The sequence below is a fragment of the Nelumbo lutea genome, chromosome 8 (genome assembly GCF_056320005.1).
Source record: "Nelumbo lutea isolate HS-2025 chromosome 8, American lotus-T2T, whole genome shotgun sequence".
NCBI lineage: Eukaryota > Viridiplantae > Streptophyta > Magnoliopsida > Proteales > Nelumbonaceae > Nelumbo > Nelumbo lutea.
In genome coordinates this window covers 47760900-47781008 of record NC_142691.1, presented here as the reverse complement: position 1 = coordinate 47781008, position 20109 = coordinate 47760900, and the positions used below count along the sequence as shown (strand labels likewise).

The window sequence follows — 20109 nt, the reverse complement described above, 5'->3', positions numbered from 1 at the left end:
ATCTGGGGGAAAATTTGAGGGAAGTGCTGGAAATTCAGATATGTAATTGTAAAAGGTGCACTGAGTTCGGATACCTACTTTCATGGTTATAATTGGGTGATGGCTCATTACCTCATCTTCTATTTTTCTTTTATTTTAATGAAAATTTCGTTTCTTACTTATCAAAAAAGAAAAAAAAATCAATAAAAAGAAAAATTATTGAATAGTGCCATCTATTAAAAGTGAAACAGTAATTTATAAAAACAATTTATGTATCACTAATGATTATAGTTGTCATGAAGGGAAGTGAGTGCAAACCGTGCAAGAACAAAATGTAAAGCAAATTGAAACATAAATCAGATGCATCTTTCATGTGGTAAACATATCCTGGCAATCATGACCACAGGACATGAATTAAACAACAAATTGAACTGTTTTACAAGATTGCCAATTTAAATAAGAACTTGGACAAGTTGTCTAATTCTATGATGATTACACAACCCCACCAAGGGAATGATAATAATACAATGTGAAATGGTATAAAAACAGAGGATACTAGACTACTTTCAACCTGATTTGCTTTGATATTCTAAAACAGTATTTACTGGTGCCCGTGTTTTTAAAACCATTTCTTCATATTCATTTTCAGGGTTTGACAAAGCAACGATAGCCCCACCAGCTCCTATCGAAGCTTCACCTTCATGCATGACAACTGTTCTAATCACTATATTCAGATCAAATGTTTGGTTGTAAGAGAAGAATCCAATAGATCCAGAGTAGATGCCTCGAGAACAGCTTTCAAGAGAATCGAGAAGTTCCATTGATCTCAACTTGGGTGCACCAGTCATTGAACCTCCAGGGAATGCTGCTCTGACACAATCGACTGGGCTCAAGTTTGATTGCTTTTTTCCTCGGATTGTACTAACCAATGTATGGACAGTTGCATATGATTCCACCTCCATCAGATGGGGCACGTGCACTGTCCCAGGTTCACAGACACGGCCAAGGTCATTCCTCAGAAGATCAACAATCATTAAATTTTCTGCTTGATCCTTTTCACTGTTCAAACAGTAAAATAAAAAAAAAAAGACCAGAAAAAGAACTATTTAAGTTCATATGGATGGAACAACATATCATTACAAGTTTCTATTGAACCCTACCATATAATTTCCTGGCATGGGAAATGAGGATGAGAAATCAAATCTTATATTGAGATGACAGTTGAAATCCATGAGATAGTGGTTATAGTCATCCATGAACAACATATACCTACAAATGCAACTCGGGATGGGGTTCAACTTGAAAGTGCCAAACCAAACTCATCAAACGAGATAATATGAATGGCTTGTATTCTGTTTCTCTCTTTTTTTAACCCCAAGTATTCCTGGTGGAAGGGTGGCCGGCATTAAATTTTATAATTTGCTTCTGCTCTGTTTCAGATTTCTGGAATCTGAGCCCAATAGTGTACAACATTTACATATACATGTCTACCAAAGCACAAGCAGCCAAACGGTATATAATTAGCGATTGGTTAATGTCCAGGAGGGTGTAACCCAAGTTTTTTTTTTTTTTTATTTAAATTCATTATAATTTGCTTTTAGCCTACATGATAAAGTAACCCAAACCCGAGTCCCCAACCAAACTCTGCTAGTGTCTTACACTGCTGGTCTCAAGCCCAGAAATTGGAGGGTTGTGTCTGGTTGGCAGCCAGCATAGAAACTTTTTCCATACTCTTATGAACATGGATCCCGAATTGTCTTTTCATCGAACATATTCAGGAGGAGGTCTCATAATGCGGGTTATTTTCTGATAACATAGTATTAATAGATGAAACTAATGAAGGGTTAAATACAAAATTAGGTTCATGGGAAAATGCCTTGGAAACAAGAGGTTTTAAAATAAGTAGGACTAAAACAAAATATATGCAATGTAAGTTTAATAATAATGTGAGAGAAAATCAGGGCTAGGATTGGAGACCAAGATATAACTAAATATAATCTCTTCTGTTACCTTGGTTCAATAATCCATAATAATGAAGAGATTGAGAAGGACGATGCTCATGGAATTAGAGAAAGATGGGCAAAACAGAGGGGTGCATTTAGAGTCTTACGCGAAAGGCAAATGCCACTTAGGTTAAAAGTAGAGTTTTATAAAAAAGTCGTATGGTCAGCAATATTGTATGGAGTGATTTATTAGGCAGTAAGAAACAGCATGTCCAGAAAATGAATGTTGCAGTTGCAGAAATGCGAATGGGTGGAAAAGATAAAAGTAAAAGACTACAAATGGACTTATTTGAAGGAACCAAAGAGAATCTCCCATAGGTGATATAATGAGGGAAAGTAGACTAAGGTGGTTTTGGTCATGTGCAGAGAAAACCATCTATAGAACCCATAAGAAGTGATATGTTACAAAGGGCTAGAAGAGCTAGGGGCAGACAAAAAAGGGCATAAGTTGTAGTAGTAAGAAAGGATTTAAGTTGTTATAATTTGACAATGGATATGTCACTGAACATAATGGGATGATGAAACAAGATTTATGTGGCCAACCCTATATAGTTAGGGAAGAGATTAGATGATGATGATTAAGGTTCAGTCAGGTCAGGTTATAAATTGACTGTTCAGTTATTGCATTTGGATTTAATCTGGCACAGGTTGCATCCTAGATGTAATTTTTATGTCATTGGCAGACTACTATACTGAGTCCACACCTCCAGGAAAGAAAAGATCAATAAGGTTTTCAATATTATTTACAAACCCAAAAATAGTAATAAAAAAAAAGACTGACAACCAAAGGAAATGAAATTACTATTACACATACTGATTTTTCTGGTTCAATAATTCTAGTGTACTGACATGGTAAGCTAGTTTTCTTCAATAACAAAATAACAAATTTAACCAAAGTCCAAATATTCTGTATGTTTTTGGGGTTATTGAGATAGAATGTAGTTGCCAACATTTTTTCATATTTTACCAAATGCATTTTAAGGTCCCATGCTTTGATTGCCATCCAACTAACACCATCATCAGAACAAGCCCAAAGCAGTAAAGGCCCAAAATTGGCATAATGATGATTCCTTGTTAACAGTTTTCAGTCCATTCCTGGGGCCATTGCTTGGTGTAATGGTAAAATCTTGGGCTGATGATTATGAGAATGTGGGTTTGAGTCTGAGAGTGGCCACTTTGTCCAAAAGAAGTGCCAAAGGATAGGTCCCCATCCACTGCACTCTTCCAAGAGACCAGATAGCTAGGACTGACATTAGGTAATGGTCTTTAGTTTTCAGCCCATTTCTGTAGTGAATAACTATGATTTAATGTATAAATCTTCAAACAATTAATATAAACTTATGAACTTATACTGGTTAAGTGATGATATATAGAATATAAAAGGCACAACATAAAGAGGGAACAGTTGGAGAAGTTTCCTTTAGGTCATCCTCCAATTAGTGGTTTGCTGGTAATGAGTTGGAAGTTGCCAAAGAAGCAAAGTCAGAAAGGCAATGCTGCACTATCTTCAAAAAACTAAGATTTCAACTCCATATCTCAGCCTATTTGTCCTGGCTTTCTATGTAAACTTAGAATGTATACTAAATGCTTTATATCATATCTTTTACTGCATATTTGTAGTCTCTGTTAGCTTATACATGAAATTTCATCCACATCTTAAACTTAGAATAAATCTTTTTTGTAATTGGCTAGTCAGGCCTAGGCATTGACTAGTTACCACATTGCTCAGGGTGGTGAAAAAAACTGGTCATTACCTCACCACATTAACAACACTGCTATGACAAAGGATTTTGGTCCCAAAGTGACCATTCCACTGCCATTGAGGGTTAGGAAGTAAATGGGTATCACATTAACTCCAGAGATTAACCTTTTTCTGTCAGGAGAAAAATGCCAATTTCCATATCAAATAGAATTGAAAAAAGCTCTAGAAATGGAGGAAATGATGATATAACAATGCAAAACATTAATTTTTACCTATGCTTAAGTTGCAATTTAAGCTGTGAATCTTCTTCTGTTGTTGAACCACGTCGAATGGTGCCCTTAATGGGTTTTGCTTCTAATGTACCATTTCTGTCCAATCTTAGGAACCTCTCAGGGGAAGAACAGCAGATACATAGATTTTCCTTGGAAAAATTAAGCCAGGCTGCATATGGGGCTGGATTTTTTTCCCTTAGGCTAAGGTAGAGTCCTAGATAATCTATGTCTCCAATTTTCTTCTTTATCTGAGTTGTAAGACACAATTCATAGCTTTCTCCATCTTTGATAAAATTCAGACACTTTTTGACATCTTTCATGTATTGGTCCTTTGATTTCTCAGCAAGAAAACCCACATGACATGGGGTCAATTTTGTTGCTCGTGACTTCTTCTCCTTGAAAGTAGTAGATGTTTTTAACTGTAGAAGCTTCTGCTCAGTATCATCCAACCATGATTTTGCAGTTGACCCTTTATGTGGTACTGAACCATTACCAGAGTGGTGGTGTATGGATAGAATGTACACATCATCATTATCATGATCAATTACTATAAGATTATCAGCAAAGAAAAAACAAGCATCAGGTGTCCTTGACTTGTGATGATTATATGTGGAACCACATTCGACTTTTAGGTCATATCTGCATGGCAGGACATATCAATATTAGTACTCGTGTATCCAATGCTATAAGGTGTTCATGCATCTGCAAATAGGAGTTATGGGAGATAATGGATAATGTGTGAATAAATTCAAACTTAAAGTTGTTTCCTAGATTGCTCTTATTTGAATATGTTTCACAATTTTTATATACCTCAAAGAGATACTCGTGTATCCAATGATATAAGGTGTTCATGCATCTGCAAATAGGAGTTATGGGAGATAATGGATAATGTGTGAATAAATTCAAACTTAAAATTATTTCCTAGTGTTAGTGGTGTTAGTGAAGGGGTATTTCAGTCTTTGTACTTGTTGAGAATGTTGATGTGTACAGTTATGTTAGTTCGAGTGCCTCTTACTTAAAGAGGGGCACTCAAGTCTTTTCCAATAAGTTAATAATATAATAACAGGTCTGGCCGAATCTAGGGAGAACTTTTCCTAATTCGAACCAGCCTTTCTCTCTTTCCTCTCTTTTCTCTCTTCTTCTTTCCTCTCCTACTTCTTGCTGTTTACTTTACTTTACAGTCAACGAACAAGACAGAATTCTAGGGCAGGTCAAACTTCAACATGATATCAGAGCCAGGTTCACCAAATCAGACTTGCTAGAATTCTGTCTTATGCGCATTCGAATTAGGGTTTCTCTTGGGTTTCTCAGATGTGAGTTGGAGACTGGGAAAAGGGCTGAAAAGGAGTGATTGCCCTCTTCCTTAGGAGGTTCCTATGCTTCCGATTGTGTCGTTGGTGATTGGTTGCTGTGGCTTCTAAGCCCTAGTTGGGCTGGTACGTGTGGTGCAGTGGTGTCTCAGCCCTTCGTGTGGTTGACCTTCAGGCGATGAGGTAAAGTTTTTTTTTATGCATATTTTTCTGTTATGGAATACATGAGAGGTGTAGTACAGTTCGCATGATGGGTTTTCAGATTGCAGTATGCTAGGGTTTATGCTAGGGTTTATTCTGGTTTGTGTGTGATTCGAAGGGCAATAGTGTCTACTTAATGGTGAAACTTCCTGTAGTTGTGGATTAGGGTTGGTGGTGTTACAAGTGTGGTTTTCAGCATTTGATATCGCTGAAATCAGTGTGTAGACTTCGGTGAGTAGGGGTTGTGGTGTTGCAGTTTTCAGCATTTAATACTGCTGAAATCAGTGTGCAGATTTCGGTGAGTAGGGTTTGTGGTGTTGTAGTTCTCAGCATTTATTACTGTTGAAATTAGTGTGCAGATTTTGGTGAAGTGTCTGTGTGTAGTGTGAATTCAGTGTTAAGGGAGTTCGGCAATGGCAGATAACAGTGATAGTAAACCTAGTGTCATGATATCTACTGACTACCTGAATGTCCAAATGACCTCCATTAAACTGAATGGAGAGAATTATGTCCCTTGGGCCAAGTCTGTAAAGGTTTTTCTGAAGGCGAAGAAGAAAGTGAAGCATATAAGAGAGGAGAAACCCCTTGCTAATTCTCAGGAGTATGAAGACTAGGAACAGGAAGATGCACAGATCATTACATGGTTGTGGAACAGTATGGAACCCAAAATCAGTGTGAACTTCATGTTTCTTGACACAGCCAAAGAGGTGTGGGATCACACTAAGAAACTGTATTCAGGTTGGGATAATACCACTAGGGTATATCAACTGTATCAGGAATACTTCAATCTGCAATAGGGAAATCAGAGCCTTGAGGAGTACTATGCCAGTGTGAGGAATATCCTTAATGAGTTAAATGTCTATCATCCTCTCACTTCAGATGTCAAAGTTCAACAGCAACAGCGAGAGCAGCTTGATGTGACACGGTTTCTGGTGGGGCTGAAGTCTGAGTATGAACCAGTACGAGCCCAGATACTAGGGGGATCTGCTCTTCCATCTTTAGAGAAGGTGTTTGCTCATCTTCGGAGGGCTTCCATTGGATCTATGGACTCTAATGTCTCCGATAAATCAGCATTTGCAGTGTCGAGAGGTCGAGGTGGCAGAAGTGGGGCTCGAGGAGCCCAGCCTGGTAGGAGTGGTAGTGGTGGATCTACACATATCCGTGGTGGTGGTCGTACTGGAGGCAGAGATTCAGGGGGAGCTCGTGGTAGAGGACGTGGCTCGGGTCCACGGAAGTGTACTCATTGTGGTTTGGATGGACATACCATTAACTACTGCTATGACTTACATGGTCCTCCCTCGATGTGGGCCAACCATGCCATGACTAGTGACACCAGTTTCAGCTCTAGACAGGAGAACCGGTCAGCTGACCCGATGCCTTCTATTCCCTCAGATGGTCCAGGCAAGGAGATGGTGAGTGTTCCTCGGGATGAGTATGAGAGGTTTGTTCAATCCAAATCGCAGCAAAACACAACTTCCTTTGCACACTCAGGTATGGCTTATTTGGCATCCACACCCAACCCCTGGATTATTGACTCTGGAGCCTCCGACCACATGACGGGAACTCCAAGTGTGTTTTCATCTCTCGCTCATTGCTCAACATCGCAATCTGTTACCCTTGCTAATGGCTCCACATCATCTATCTGTGGTGTTGGTAATGTTGACCTAGACCCTGTATCCCTATCCTCTGTTTTATATGTACCTAAGCTTCCATTTAATCTTATGTCTGTTAGTAAGCTGGCCAAGTCCCTTAAGTGGTCCATCACATTTTACCCTTCTATGTGTGTTTTTCAGGATCTCAAGACGGGGATGGAGATTGGTGGAGGGCATGAAGCCGATGGACTGTATTATCTTGATGGTGGTGGACGAACGTCAACGGCCCTTCAGTCATCCATTTCTCCTCTCTAGTGGCATTGTAGATTTGGTCATCCTTCGTTGAAAGTGTTGCAGTCCTTAGTCCCTTCATTGAGTCAACTTTCTGTTTTAGATTGTGAGTCATGTCAATTTGGGAAACACCATCGTGTTCCCTTTCGTTCTAGGGTCGATAACCTTGTGTCAAGTCTTTTTTCTTTAATTCATTTAGATGTTTGGGGTCCTTATAAAGTGATGTCATATAATGGATATCGATATTTTGTTATTTTTGTTGATGTCTGTTCAAGAATGACGCGACTCTATTTAATGAAAGAAAGAAGTGAATTATTTGCCATCTTCCAGAAATTTTATGCTGAGATCCGCAATCAATTTGGCGTTCACATCAAAATTTTCTGTTCTGATAATGGTTGTGAATACTTGTCTTCATCTTTTCAAGAATACTTGGACCAACATGGCATTATACACCAAACTTTATGTACCTACACTCCGCAACAAAATGGGGTTGCTGAGAGAAAGAACCGCCATCTTGTAGAAACGACACGCTCCCTCATGCGCCACATGAATGTTTCCAAAACCTTTTGGAGTGATGCAATGCTCACCTCTTGTTTCTTAATTAATCGGATGCCCACGTCTATCCTTGATGGTCGTTCTCCTTTTAGTGTCTTATTCCCCAACATGTCTCCGTTTCCGCTTTCTCCCCAGGTATTTGGGTGTGTCTGCTTCGTTCATAATCTGGGTCCCGGGACTGACAAGTTAGATGCACATTCCCTGAAGTGTATCTTCCTTGGCTATTCCCGAACTCAAAAAGGGTACAAGTGTGCTGATGTTACATTCTTCGAGTCTACTTCGTTCTTCGTGGGGTTCGGTGCTGCTGTTTCCTCCACATCATCACCTCCTCTTCCTCTTCCTGTGGCTGATCCACCTCCTCTGGTTCCAGTCATGCCTATGTCCTTGCCTCCGGTGCCACCGTCGGTTGACCGTCCACCCATCCGTCACGTGTATACACATCGCCCGCGTGTACCGGCTGCAGCTCCTCCAGCTTCATCACCGTCGACAGATCCAGCTCCAGCTCCGACACCAGTCTCCGACCTAGATCTTCCTATTGCCTTCCGGAAAGGTAAACTTACTTGCACCCTTCACCCTATTTCCAATTTTGTTTCACTTACCCACCTCTCCGCCTCCCATCGCCAGTTCATATCTTTGTTATCCTCCGTGGTTGTTCCTAAGGATGTCCAGGAAGCCCTTACCTCTCCAGAGTGGTGTTGTGCTATGGAAGAAGAGCTCTCTGCTCTGCATCATAATCACACTTAGGATCTCACCGCTCTTCCTCCTGGGAAGCAGGCTGTCGGTTGTAAGTGGGTGTATAGTGTTAAGTACTTGCCAGATGGTTGTGTTGAGCGCCTGAAGGCGCGGTTGGTTGCCAAAGGGTACTCCCAAACCTATGGCATTGACTACACAGAGACATTCTCCCCGGTTGCTAAGATAGGGTCAGTTCATGTCGTCATCTCCCTTGCAGCTATGTATGATTGGCCTCTCCATTAGCTAGATATCAAAAATGCCTTTTTGCATGGTGATTTGCTCGAGGAGGTCTACATGGAGCAACCACCCGGGTTTGTTGTTCAGGGAGAGGATGGTAAGGTATGCAGACTTAAGAAGGCTATTTATGGACTTAAACAGTCCCCTCGAGCATGGTTTGGTAGGTTTAGTGAGGTGGTCAAGAAGTTTGGTATGAAACAGTGCCAAGTTGATCACTCTGTCTTTAGTTTTGACTCTTCGGCAGGCAAAATAATATTGGTGGTGTATGTGGATGATATCGTTGTGACTGGGAATGATAAAATGGGCATTGACAGATTGAAGGCATTCCTACAGGAACACTTTCAGACAAAGGACCTTGGCAAGTTGAAATACTTTTTGGGCATAGAGGTAGCAAGATCTAAGCATGGCATTAATTTGTGTTAGAGGAAATATGTGCTTGATTTATTGGAAGAAACAGGGTTGTTGGGTACTAAACCGGCTGAGACACCTATGGAAACAAATACAAGGCTGAGCAGTGATATAGGTGAAGTATTTGAAGACCCTGACAGATACCGACAACTTGTAGGCAAACTAAACTATCTAACCATTACTCGGCCAGATATTTCATTTGCGATTAGTGTGGTGAGACAGTTCATGCAGAAACCTTTGGTCCCACATTGGAATGCAGTGCTAAGGATTGTAAGGTATCTGAAAGGAGCTCCTGGTCGTGGTTTGCTGTACATGAGTGGTGGAAAACTGGTAGTAGAAGGATACACCGATGCTGATTGGGCAGGTTCTATATTCTGATAGACGATCTACCACAGGCTATTGCACCTTTCTGGGGGGTAACTTGGTAACGTGGAAAAGTAAGAAGCAAATAGTTGTGGCAAGAAGCAGTGCAGAAGCAAAATATATGGCCATGGCACATACTGCTTGTGAATTAGTGTGGTTGAGGAACCTTCTACAGGAGATAGGATATGACATCAGTACTCCAATGAAGCTCTATTGTGACAATCAGACAGCGGTTCATATCTCTTCCAATCCAGTGTTTCATGAAAGAACCAAGCACATCGAAGTTGACTGTCATTTTGTGAGAGAGAAGGTGCTGAATGGGGTGATAGAAAGTACATATGTTAGTACGGGAAACCAGTGGGCAAACTTGTTTACAAAAGGTTTAAGTCGGGAGAGAGTGGACTACATATGTAACAAGCTGGGATTATATGATATATACTCACCAGCTTGAGGGGGAGTGTTAGTGGTGTTAGTGAAGGGGTATTTCAGTCTTTGTACATGTTGAGAATGTTGATGTGTACGGTTATGTTAGTTCGAGTGCTTCTTACTTAAAGAAGGGCACTCAAGTTTTTTCCAATAAGTTAATAATATAATAACATGTCTAGCCAAATCTAGGGAGAACTTTTCTCTAATTCGAACCAGCCTTTCTCTCTTTCCTCTCTTTTCTCTCTTCTTCTTTCCTCTCCTACTTCTTGCTGTTTACTTTACTTTACAGTCAACGAACAAGACAGAATTCTAGGGCAGGTCAAACTTCAACACCTAGATTGCTCTTATTTGAATGTGTTTCACAATTTTTATATACCTCAAAGAGAAGTTTAAGAATGGCATTAGTGGGCATATTTTTTAAAAAACAAAATAATAGTCTCCTGAAACAGAATAATGTAGAGCAACCATTAATATATGTAATTAAATAAGAAGATGAGAAAAGAAAGGAGAAGAAGAAGAAGAAAGAAGAGAGGGAGAAGAGACAAGAGAAGAGAATTGAAGAAGCCACCAAAAAATTGAGCTGGTGGAGCCTCATTTTCTTTGATCAGCAACTTTCAATTAATAATTCAAATTTAAAAATGTTGCAACAGTCAGAATACAGAGTGCTGAAAATGATTACAAAGCAGCACCCCCCACCCGCCGGGTCCCTTGTTTAGCTAAACTGGCGGAGCCTCAATTTTAATATATACTTAGGGTGACAACTATACAATAAAATATGAATTCTGAATTCTGACAAAAAAAGCCCCTACAGCTACATACTAATAGAATTACAACATTCCCCTAAAATGTGACAAAACTCATTGTGCTGCAAGTAGTGAAGACCTTTTGTAAGAACCTCTGCAAGTTGTTCCTTAGAACTGATATAAGGAGTACAAACTTCACCCTTTTCAAATTTTCTCTTATGAAGTGCTTATCAACTTCAATGTTCTTGGTTCTGTCATGAAGAACTGAGCTGGCAGCACAATTAATGGCTGCTTTGTTGTCACAGTAAAGGGACATCGAGCTGTCAACTCAAAAACCCAATTCAGCAATTAGATTTTTCACCCAAAGTACTTTAGCCACTCCATGTCCCATGGCCTTATACTTTGCTACAGCACTAGATCTAGCCACTACACTTTGGTTTTTGCTCCTCCAAGTGACTAAGTTTCCACTGACAAACATGCAGTACCCCCTAGTAGACTTCCTGTCATCAATTGAACCTGCCCTGCCCAATCGGCATCAGTGTAGACTTCAACTCTCATATGATTATGTTTCTTAAACAATATACCAATCTCTGGGTACTTCTTCAGATATCTGAGACAACTTCCAGGTGGGAATTCTTGGAAACATGCGTAACCATGTTCCTTGAACAATATACCAATCCCCAGGTACTTCTTCAGATATTTGCGAACCCCCTCCTTAGCTTCCAGTGGGAACTCTTCGGGGCATACATATCCTCAATTCACCTAAGAGAATTTTAGCCAAAGTAGTTCAGCATTCTGTGAGCCATGGCCCTATACTTGGCTTCAACACTTGATCTAGCCACTACAGTTTGTTTCTTGCTCCTCCAAGTGACTAGAGTCTCATCAACAAAGGTGCAGTATCCTCATGTTGATCTCCCATCTCTAGGAGAATCAGACTAGTTAGCATCAGTGTAAGCCTTCACATCAATTTTATCATGTTTTTTAAACAATAACCCCTTTCAAGGACATGTTTTGAGGCATCTCAATGGTGGTGGATCAAAAGTAGCGCTTCATTCCTCTCTTACCCCACCAATAGTGGCATTGCCGGTTTGGTCACCCTTCAATTTAGATGTTTAAGTTGCTTGCTCTGTTAATACAACATGTCTCTTTGTTGGATTGTGAGTTGTATTAATTTTCTAAACATCATTGTGTCTTTTAGTCCTAGAACTGTTTGTCGGGTATTGAGTCCTTTTTCTTTGGTTTCAACTACTTCATAATTTTCATTGGTGACTATTCATTGTTGGCTTGGACACCCTGCATTTTAATGCTAAACATCATTGTTGAATCTTACAATTAGGGGTTATCACGGTTTGGTTAACTGAACTGTGGGCTTATTTTTAGAATCGAACCGGTATCACCGTTTTATGGAAAACCAGTAATCAAAACCGGATCAAAGCCGATTGGTTAACCGGTTGATTGGTTCAGTTAACCATCAGCACAGTTTGTCGGGTTTTTTATATTTACAATATATTATAAGAATATATAAAAATATAATAAAAATTCAGAAATATATAATATTATATATATGTTTATATATATAATGCATATTTATTAATTTATAATATATAGAAAATATAAAAAATATATAATATACATAAATATACCTAAAAAATATAAAATTATATGTATACCGGTCAGTTGGTTAACTGCCAATTTTCTATATTGGTTAACTGAAACCGAACCGATGCCTTTGGTTTATAAAAATACCGAACCGAAACTGAATCGATTGATTCAGTTAACCGGATTTTCGGTTTGGCTTCAGTCGATTTTCTTGTTCGGTTTGGTTTTTCTTGCTCACCCTTACTTACAATGGTTTCAACTACTTTGTAATTTTCATTGATGACTATTCTTGAATCATGGCTTCATCTTATGAAAGAAAGACCAAAATTGTTCTCCATTTTCCAAATTTTTTATTCTGAAATTTGCACTCACTTTGGAATTCCAATTAAAATTCTTTGTTCTAAGAATGACAGAGAATGTTTCCTAACATTCTTTCAGCAATTTTTATACCAAAACAAAACAACATAATTCATCAGTTTTCCTATACTTACACCCTTCAACAAAATGGGGTAGTTGAACGGAAAAACCGTCATTTACTTGATATTGCTTATTATCTCCTTATCCACATGAATGTATTGAAAAAGTTTTGGAGTGATACAGGCTAATAGCATGTTTTTCATTAATAGGACACCCATGTCTATTCTCAATTTGCTCTTGGACTAGACAAGTTGGATGTGCGAGCCACTAAGAGTATCTTTCTTGGTTACTTTAGGACTCATAAAGGGTATAAATGTTACAATCCTACTCTCAACTATTCGTTTCTTTGTCTTGATGTCACTTTTTTAAGACTTTTGCATTCTTTTGTAGCACAAACACTTCCACTCCTTCATCTCCTTTATTCCCTCTAGCAGTACCTATTGAGATTGAGTTGTTACTGGTAGACCACTAATCAAGTGAGTGTATATGCAAAGATATGTACCAGCTCCCCCACAATCTTCTCCATCGCTAGAGAATCCAGTCATTAATCACATTCAACCCATAGCACGTACACCACCTACATCTTACACCTCTCAACCTTCAAACCTTGTTCTTCCAAATAGCACTTTAGAAAGGTGAACATCATTGTACTATTCATCCTCATTCCAATTTTGTCTTAGTTTCTCATGCTATCTCCCTTACATCAACACTTTGCTTCTTTACTATCTTTTATTCATGTCCCTAAGAATGTCCAGGAAGCCCTTGCCTCTCCAGGTTGGTAGAAAGCAATGAAGAAGCAACTTTCTGATCTTGAATATGATACATGGAAACTTACCGCTTTTTCACCTGGAAGCATGCTGTGGGTTGTTGGTAGGTTTATACTATGAAGTTTCTATCAATTGGTAGTGTAGAACAACTTAAAGCATGGTTGGTTGCAAAGGGGTATATAAAGTTGTATGGGGTGGACTACATGGAGACTTTTTTTTTTTTCTAAAGAATCAAGAAAAAAGAGAAATTACATCAGAGAGGTGATAAGTCATCACCAGGAGAAGAACGGTCTCAAGAACCCCAAACAGATCCTCAAACCTCACACATTACAGCCTCAGGACCCCTAAACAGATCCATTAACCTCACACTTTACAAACATGAGGTTACCCCACCCAATCCAATTGAAGATCAAATCAAAACCACCCAAAGAAAGGCACCCTAAAATACGCAAGCCCTTGACCCAACAAACAAACCTGAATCAAAACCCCTCCTCGCCGCCCAACCAAGACTTCAATCTTCATCTGTGGACGAAACTTCCTGGTCTGAAAGTTCCTCATCCCATGACTTAGCTCCTTTCCAATAGTCTCTCTTCAACCTCTCTTCCCTTTTTGTTTTTCTTTCGAATTCCTCAAAGCCCTTTTGGCAAACTCCTTACCTCCCCAAAAGAACAAACCCAAGCTCTTACCAATACTGACCTCTATTTCCACTACTTTTTGGATATTCACTTCACCTAAGTCCCCATTCTTTTCATCATTATTTTGCTATAACACTGAAATTGTTTTCCTGTTGTTCCTCGTCTAGAAGGGGAACCGAAGGCTGAATTTGCACCAATGTCCCCTTACGATTAGAGACGGATGTCCCTTTTCCACTCAATCTTTTCCTCCTGTAGACCCATTTGTAATTTTTTGTCGGTCCTACTCCTGCCAAGCTGAGTTTAAGCCTAGAGAATATCTTTGACATGCACAATATTTTGATTTCTAGAACTACGCGGTTTGTTGCTTGCTGTCCCAGCAGTTTGGCCCCCTTCTTTCTCTTCAAGAATGTTTTTCCTGCCCAAGTCTATACCCAACCTTCCAATCCTCACCTTTTCAAAATGCGGAGCATTCCCACCATGATCAACATGTTCATCTATGTATTGTTTGGCACCTGAAGCTTCCTTGTCTAAACACCTCATCTGTACTCACAACCTTAGCATCACCACTATCACTCCTTTTTCCATTTTCCTCCTCCCCACCCCTTCCATCCTCTCTGGACCAACAAAAGCATCCTCATTCGAAGCCACAAACCCTGATTTTTCACTCCCACAGCCGGCTACAATTAAAGCACTGGGATCGGAGGGGATGAAAGTCCCATCCGAGACACTTCTTTCTTGCATTTCATCTCGTGTGCCCTCAATTGCCAAAGAAGGCATACAGTTGTCAATGCTCACTACTGAGCCAACCACAAACATTTTCTTACCACTTTTATCAAACTTTGTGATCACCCATATCCAACTTTCTCCCTTTCTAGCCCTACACTTCGTCAAGGCGCTCTTCCTACCGTTCTGCTTCTTTTGAAACTTGGTCTTTCCTCTGCCAGATTTCCTAGCTTTGTTTTTCTTACTTGCACTGTACCAATTGGTGTTAAGGTCTTGATCTCCCATCGGAGACTTTCTCTCATGTTACTGAGATTGGTTTATTGAATGTGCTGATTTCTCTTGTTGCTATGTACGATTTGGACATTATTTTAGCTTGATATTAAGAACACTTTTCTCCATGGTGGCCTACTTAAGGAAATATATATATATATATATATAGATAGATAGATAGATAGATAGATAGATAGATAGATAGATAGATAGATAGATAGATAGATAGATAGATAGATAGAGAGAGAGAGAGAGAGAGAGAGAGAGAGAGAGAGAGAGAGAGAAACCACTAGGGTTTATTGCTCAAGGGGAGTATGGTAGACCATGTAGGTTGAAAAAGGCAATTTATGGGCAGAAACAACCCCACATGTGTGGTTTTGCAGATTTAGTAAGGTGGTAAAAAATTTTGGGATGAAACAATGCAATGTTGATCATCCTATTTTAATTATGATTCTACACTAGGGAAGATCCTTTTGGTAGTATACATTGATGATATAGTTATTAATGGCAGTGATGTTTAAGGTATTGAAAGGTTAAACTATTCTTACAAGAGCATTTGGAGACCAAAGATCTTGGTAAGTTGAAGTACTTTTTGGGTATAGAAGTTGCAAGGTCAAGACATGGTATTAACTAATGCTAGAGAAAGCATGTCCTTGATTTACTTGAAGAGACAGTATTATTAGGTGCAAAACCAACTAAATCTCCATGGAACTAAATGCAGAACTCAAGATACAGAGAAGTTATTTGATAATCCAGTTACATAGAAGGTTCGTTAGCAAATTGAATTATTTGACTATCACACAGCCAGACATTATTTCACAATAAGTGTAGTCAGTCGGTTTGCATAGAATCCTCATATTCCTCACTAGTCTACAGTCATTAGAATTGTATGATATTTGAAAGGAGCTCTAGGATGTAGATTATTGTATAAATTAGGTGGAAAACTTGAAAATGAAGGGTATACTATTGTTGATTGGGCTGGATCAATCTTTGACAGAAGGACCTCAACAAGATACTGTACATATCTTGAAGGCAATTTAGTCACTTAGAAGACTAAAAAGCAAACTATGGTTGCAAGGATTAGTGCTGAAGCAGGGTATAGATCCATGGCCCACACCATGTGTGAGCTTACATGGTTAAAATACCTACTTTAAGAAGCTCGATTCACCATGGAAAGTCCTATGAAGTTGCATTGTGACAACCAAGCTGTAGTGTATATCTCTTCTAATCTAGTATTCCATGAGAGGACCAAACACATAGAGGTTGATTGTCACTTTGTGAGAGAGAAGGTACTTGGTGGAGAGATCAACACATATCATGCGAGTTCAGAGAAGCAATGGGCAGGTTTGTTTACAAAGAGCTTGAGCTAGAAAAGGGTTGAATTCATATGTAGCAAGCTGGGACTGTATGATATATATACCCTCCAGCTTGAGGGGGAGTGTTAGCAATCAACTAATAGAGGGTGCTGCATCATCTTATGCTCTTTGAACATACTATAATATTTAAAGGCAAATCAATGTACTTTACAATATGAAATGAAGAGAAAATGTAAGGAATAAATTATAAAATGTAAGGGCCAGTTCAGTTCATAGTCAGAATCGAAATCAAAATTGAAATCCCTTGTAACCGGAATTGAAATGGTCTATCCCCCCCACCTGTTTAGTTCAGAAATTGGAATCAGCTGGAATAAGATTCTCATTTCCAGGGGGGGGGGTGGCCATTCCCTCAAATGGAGGAATGCCATTCCACCAGTTCCACCAGGAATGGGAATCAGATTCTGATTTCACCCAACCAGATGGTTGGAATCGGAATAGGGCATTCTGATTCTGATTCTGGACCCCTATTTCCATGAACCAAACAGACCCTAAGAGAAAATTACAAAATAGTAGTGAAATTTTGAGATATAGATATAAAATATATAATTAGATCTTGAAAATTTTAACTTCTTACCCAATGAATCCAATGTATCCCCCGCAAAAATCAAATGGTAATCCTTTGTAATCTTCCTTATTATAACAAAATGATTGTAGTTCCTTCACATGTAAAAGAATTAAAAATTGGAATCAACAATGGCCACGAAACCATAGGACAGATCTTGATACATATGTACATTAAAATACATATATATAAAACTCTGTGTAGCACATGCATGTTGATATCAAAAGGAGAAACACTCTTAAGTGTTAGAGGGAACCACAATGGATGTATGAGTCCAAAAACGATGCATTTATGAATATTTGTTGCATGTTAAATCAAGATTCAACCAATCAGGTTAAAGCCAACACATGGTCTACTTACTTTCTATTAGTTCACATTTCACAAGGGTACTTATCATCAAAACTTTAACAATGTTAAAGGTGTCAGCTGTATGTGTTATTGTATCACTAGTTCATTTTTTTTCTTTACGGTGCAGTTCATCTACCATAAATTTTGCTTGGATGTATATACAATTGTGACTAGAAAGGCTTCTCGTTACTTGTCTTTTCTCTGACCAACACTGCTTATGCTATTGGTGCCGTTAATTGCTCTTTATACTCCAAGGAGTACTTAGCTTCAAGAAGCATATATTTCATTGATGAAAGTTAAACTGGATTGATCACAAATTTTCAATCAAATACTGCATATTGTACTCATTTGGCATAACCTACTAACATTCATAAGTATTTAAAAGAAAAAAACACATACACACAAGTTCATCTTTTCAGGATAAGTATTGCAAAATAGGCTATAATTGCTTTCTGTTCTTTCTTATTTGTCAATGGTATTATTCATTGTTATGTGTTTGGGCCTTTGATTAGCCATTATGGACCTTTATTTTATTTCTTTTCTTGTTCCTAGCAACTGATGTAAATAGAAATGCAAGGCATAAAAATAACAATCCTCACGATTTTAGTGTTCTCTTCCATGATTTACCTCTACTCTCTTCTCTCTTCTCTCTTCTCTCTTCTTCCGATATTATTCTTAATAATTCTGCTGTTTTCGTTAGAGGTATATGTAGAGATAGTTAATAGTGTGTGTGGTCCCAACCCCACACTTATTTATTATGTTTTTATTTCCTTTTATAGTTGGGCCGGCTGGACCTTGTTTATCTTTTTTTAATTTGTGTTGGAGTTTAAGTAGGGGTATTAGAGTAACTCCTACTCTTGTAAGGAGATTAGCATTTATAAATAACAACTAATGGGGCGGCAGTAACATATAACCGAACCCCTTCTTTCTTTCTCTCTTCTCCTCTCTTTCTATCTTTTCTTTCTTTCTTTCTCTCTCCCTCTCTCTCTCTCTCTCTCTCTCTCTCTCTCTCTCTCTTCTTCTCTTCGAACCTGTGTTTCTTTTCTTAAATTACATCAGACCATTGCAGTATTCTATCTGTTTTGTTCAAGTTGGTATCAGAGCAAGATCTAGGGCTTCTCATGTGAGCCTAACCCAGCCGACCACATGAGAATTACCTAGGGCTGGAAGATTAGAAAGGAACTTTCTTTGCCTGATTCTTGGAGATTACCAGAAATCTTTCGCAGCTGTACGAAGATTGGAGAGTGTTTTTTGGAAATCAGGAAGAACCAGAGAACATTAGAGGAATCAAGATTGGTTTTTTATCAGGATTGAAGGTGGTGATCAAAGTTTTCTGGGTAAGTTTTCATCTCTTCTTGAGGCCAGCAGTAGTAAGAAAGTTAGATTTATCTAGAAGGTGCAGCTGAGAAAATCTGAGTTTTCTAGGGTTTACTCTTAACCCCACGAACTGTTTTTTGACTGTGAGCCTCTCTTGGAGGGTGTGGCTGGAAAAGATCTGACCTTGGAACTTTTTTTGGAGGGTGCGGCTATAAAAAAAAAAAAGAAAAAAAACTGATTGTGAATATTGGACTTGTAGAGAACACTGGTGTGGTGTGGGCCCCACAGCTACGGTCCCACTGTGTTCGTAGGGTAGGAGATGTTCTAGTCTGCCTAGGGTTAGCTATTGGTCATTTAGTTGTTTCAGTTGTTATTTATTTCAGTCTTTGTTTTACTCTATTTGTTATGTAAAGACTAAGGGCAGATCTGTCCTTTCCATGTAATGAGCATAACCTATAAATATTAATTAAAGTGGCGGTGGCAGAACATTAAGCTTCTGCTCCTCCTTTCAACCCTTGTGTTCTACTGCTTCTCCTCCCTCTTTCTCTTCTCTCCTCTTTCTTTCTGCTTATCTTCGATCCTGAGATTCATTAGGGTTCAAGATTGATAACAGTCCTGAACTTCTAGTTGGTATCAGAGCCAAGTTCTCTCATGTGAGTCTAGTCCAGCCGACCACATGAGAACCATCTAAGGCTGGAAGACTGAGAAAGCAGAGTTCGTTGACTGGTTCTTGGAGATCTCCAGAGGATTAGCAGCTGTTTGAAGAAGTGTCACAGTTGTAGCAAGTTGGTGATCAGGAAGAATCAGAGAAGGCTAGGGTTCGGGTAACCTTGGTAGGCAGCAAACTGCATTCTACTGTAAGTTTTTTACTTTCTGAGAGAAGTAACATCAGAAAAGATAGGTTGGACCTATCCAGTAAGGGTGGCCGAACTACTCTAGGGTTTTATCTCTCTATTCTCTAGGGTTTCTCTAGGGTTTTGTCTTATCCCTACGGCAAACTCTAGTATTAGGCCGAAACTTGTGATCTTATTCCTGCGGCAAACCCTAGAATTCTCCTCAACATTGATCAGTTTTAGGGTTTCATATTAACCCTAATACAAACCTTATCTGTAAGGCTCTTAGGACTGATTAAAACCTCGAATTGGCTTCAGCGTATCATATTACTCTTCAAACTGTGTTTCAGTCTTCTTTTGGGGTTTCGAACACTTTTGAAGGGGTGAAAACAGTTCGGACTGTTGCTGTTGTGTGTGGTTATTGATTTCAGATCAGTCTTATATATAT

The 20109-nt window shown here is 39.0% G+C and overlaps 1 protein-coding gene across 4 annotated transcripts in view; it reads right to left on the bottom strand.

The window, feature by feature from the left end:
• Positions 1–323: 323 nt before the first annotated feature.
• Positions 324–20109, bottom strand: part of EMB1997 (para-aminobenzoate (PABA) synthase family protein) — a 115588-nt gene continuing 95802 nt past the window's right edge. For all 4 annotated transcript variants that reach the window (XM_088958575.1, XM_088958576.1, XM_088958577.1 and 1 more), the window contains exons 12-14: positions 17176–17258; positions 3957–4595; positions 324–1038 (exon numbers count right to left, since the gene is read on the bottom strand). In XM_088958575.1, coding sequence (XP_088814701.1) covers positions 546–1038; positions 3957–4595; positions 17176–17258 — 1215 coding nt within the window. In that variant the 3' untranslated portion in view covers positions 324–545. The remainder of the gene's footprint in view (positions 1039–3956; positions 4596–17175; positions 17259–20109) is intronic.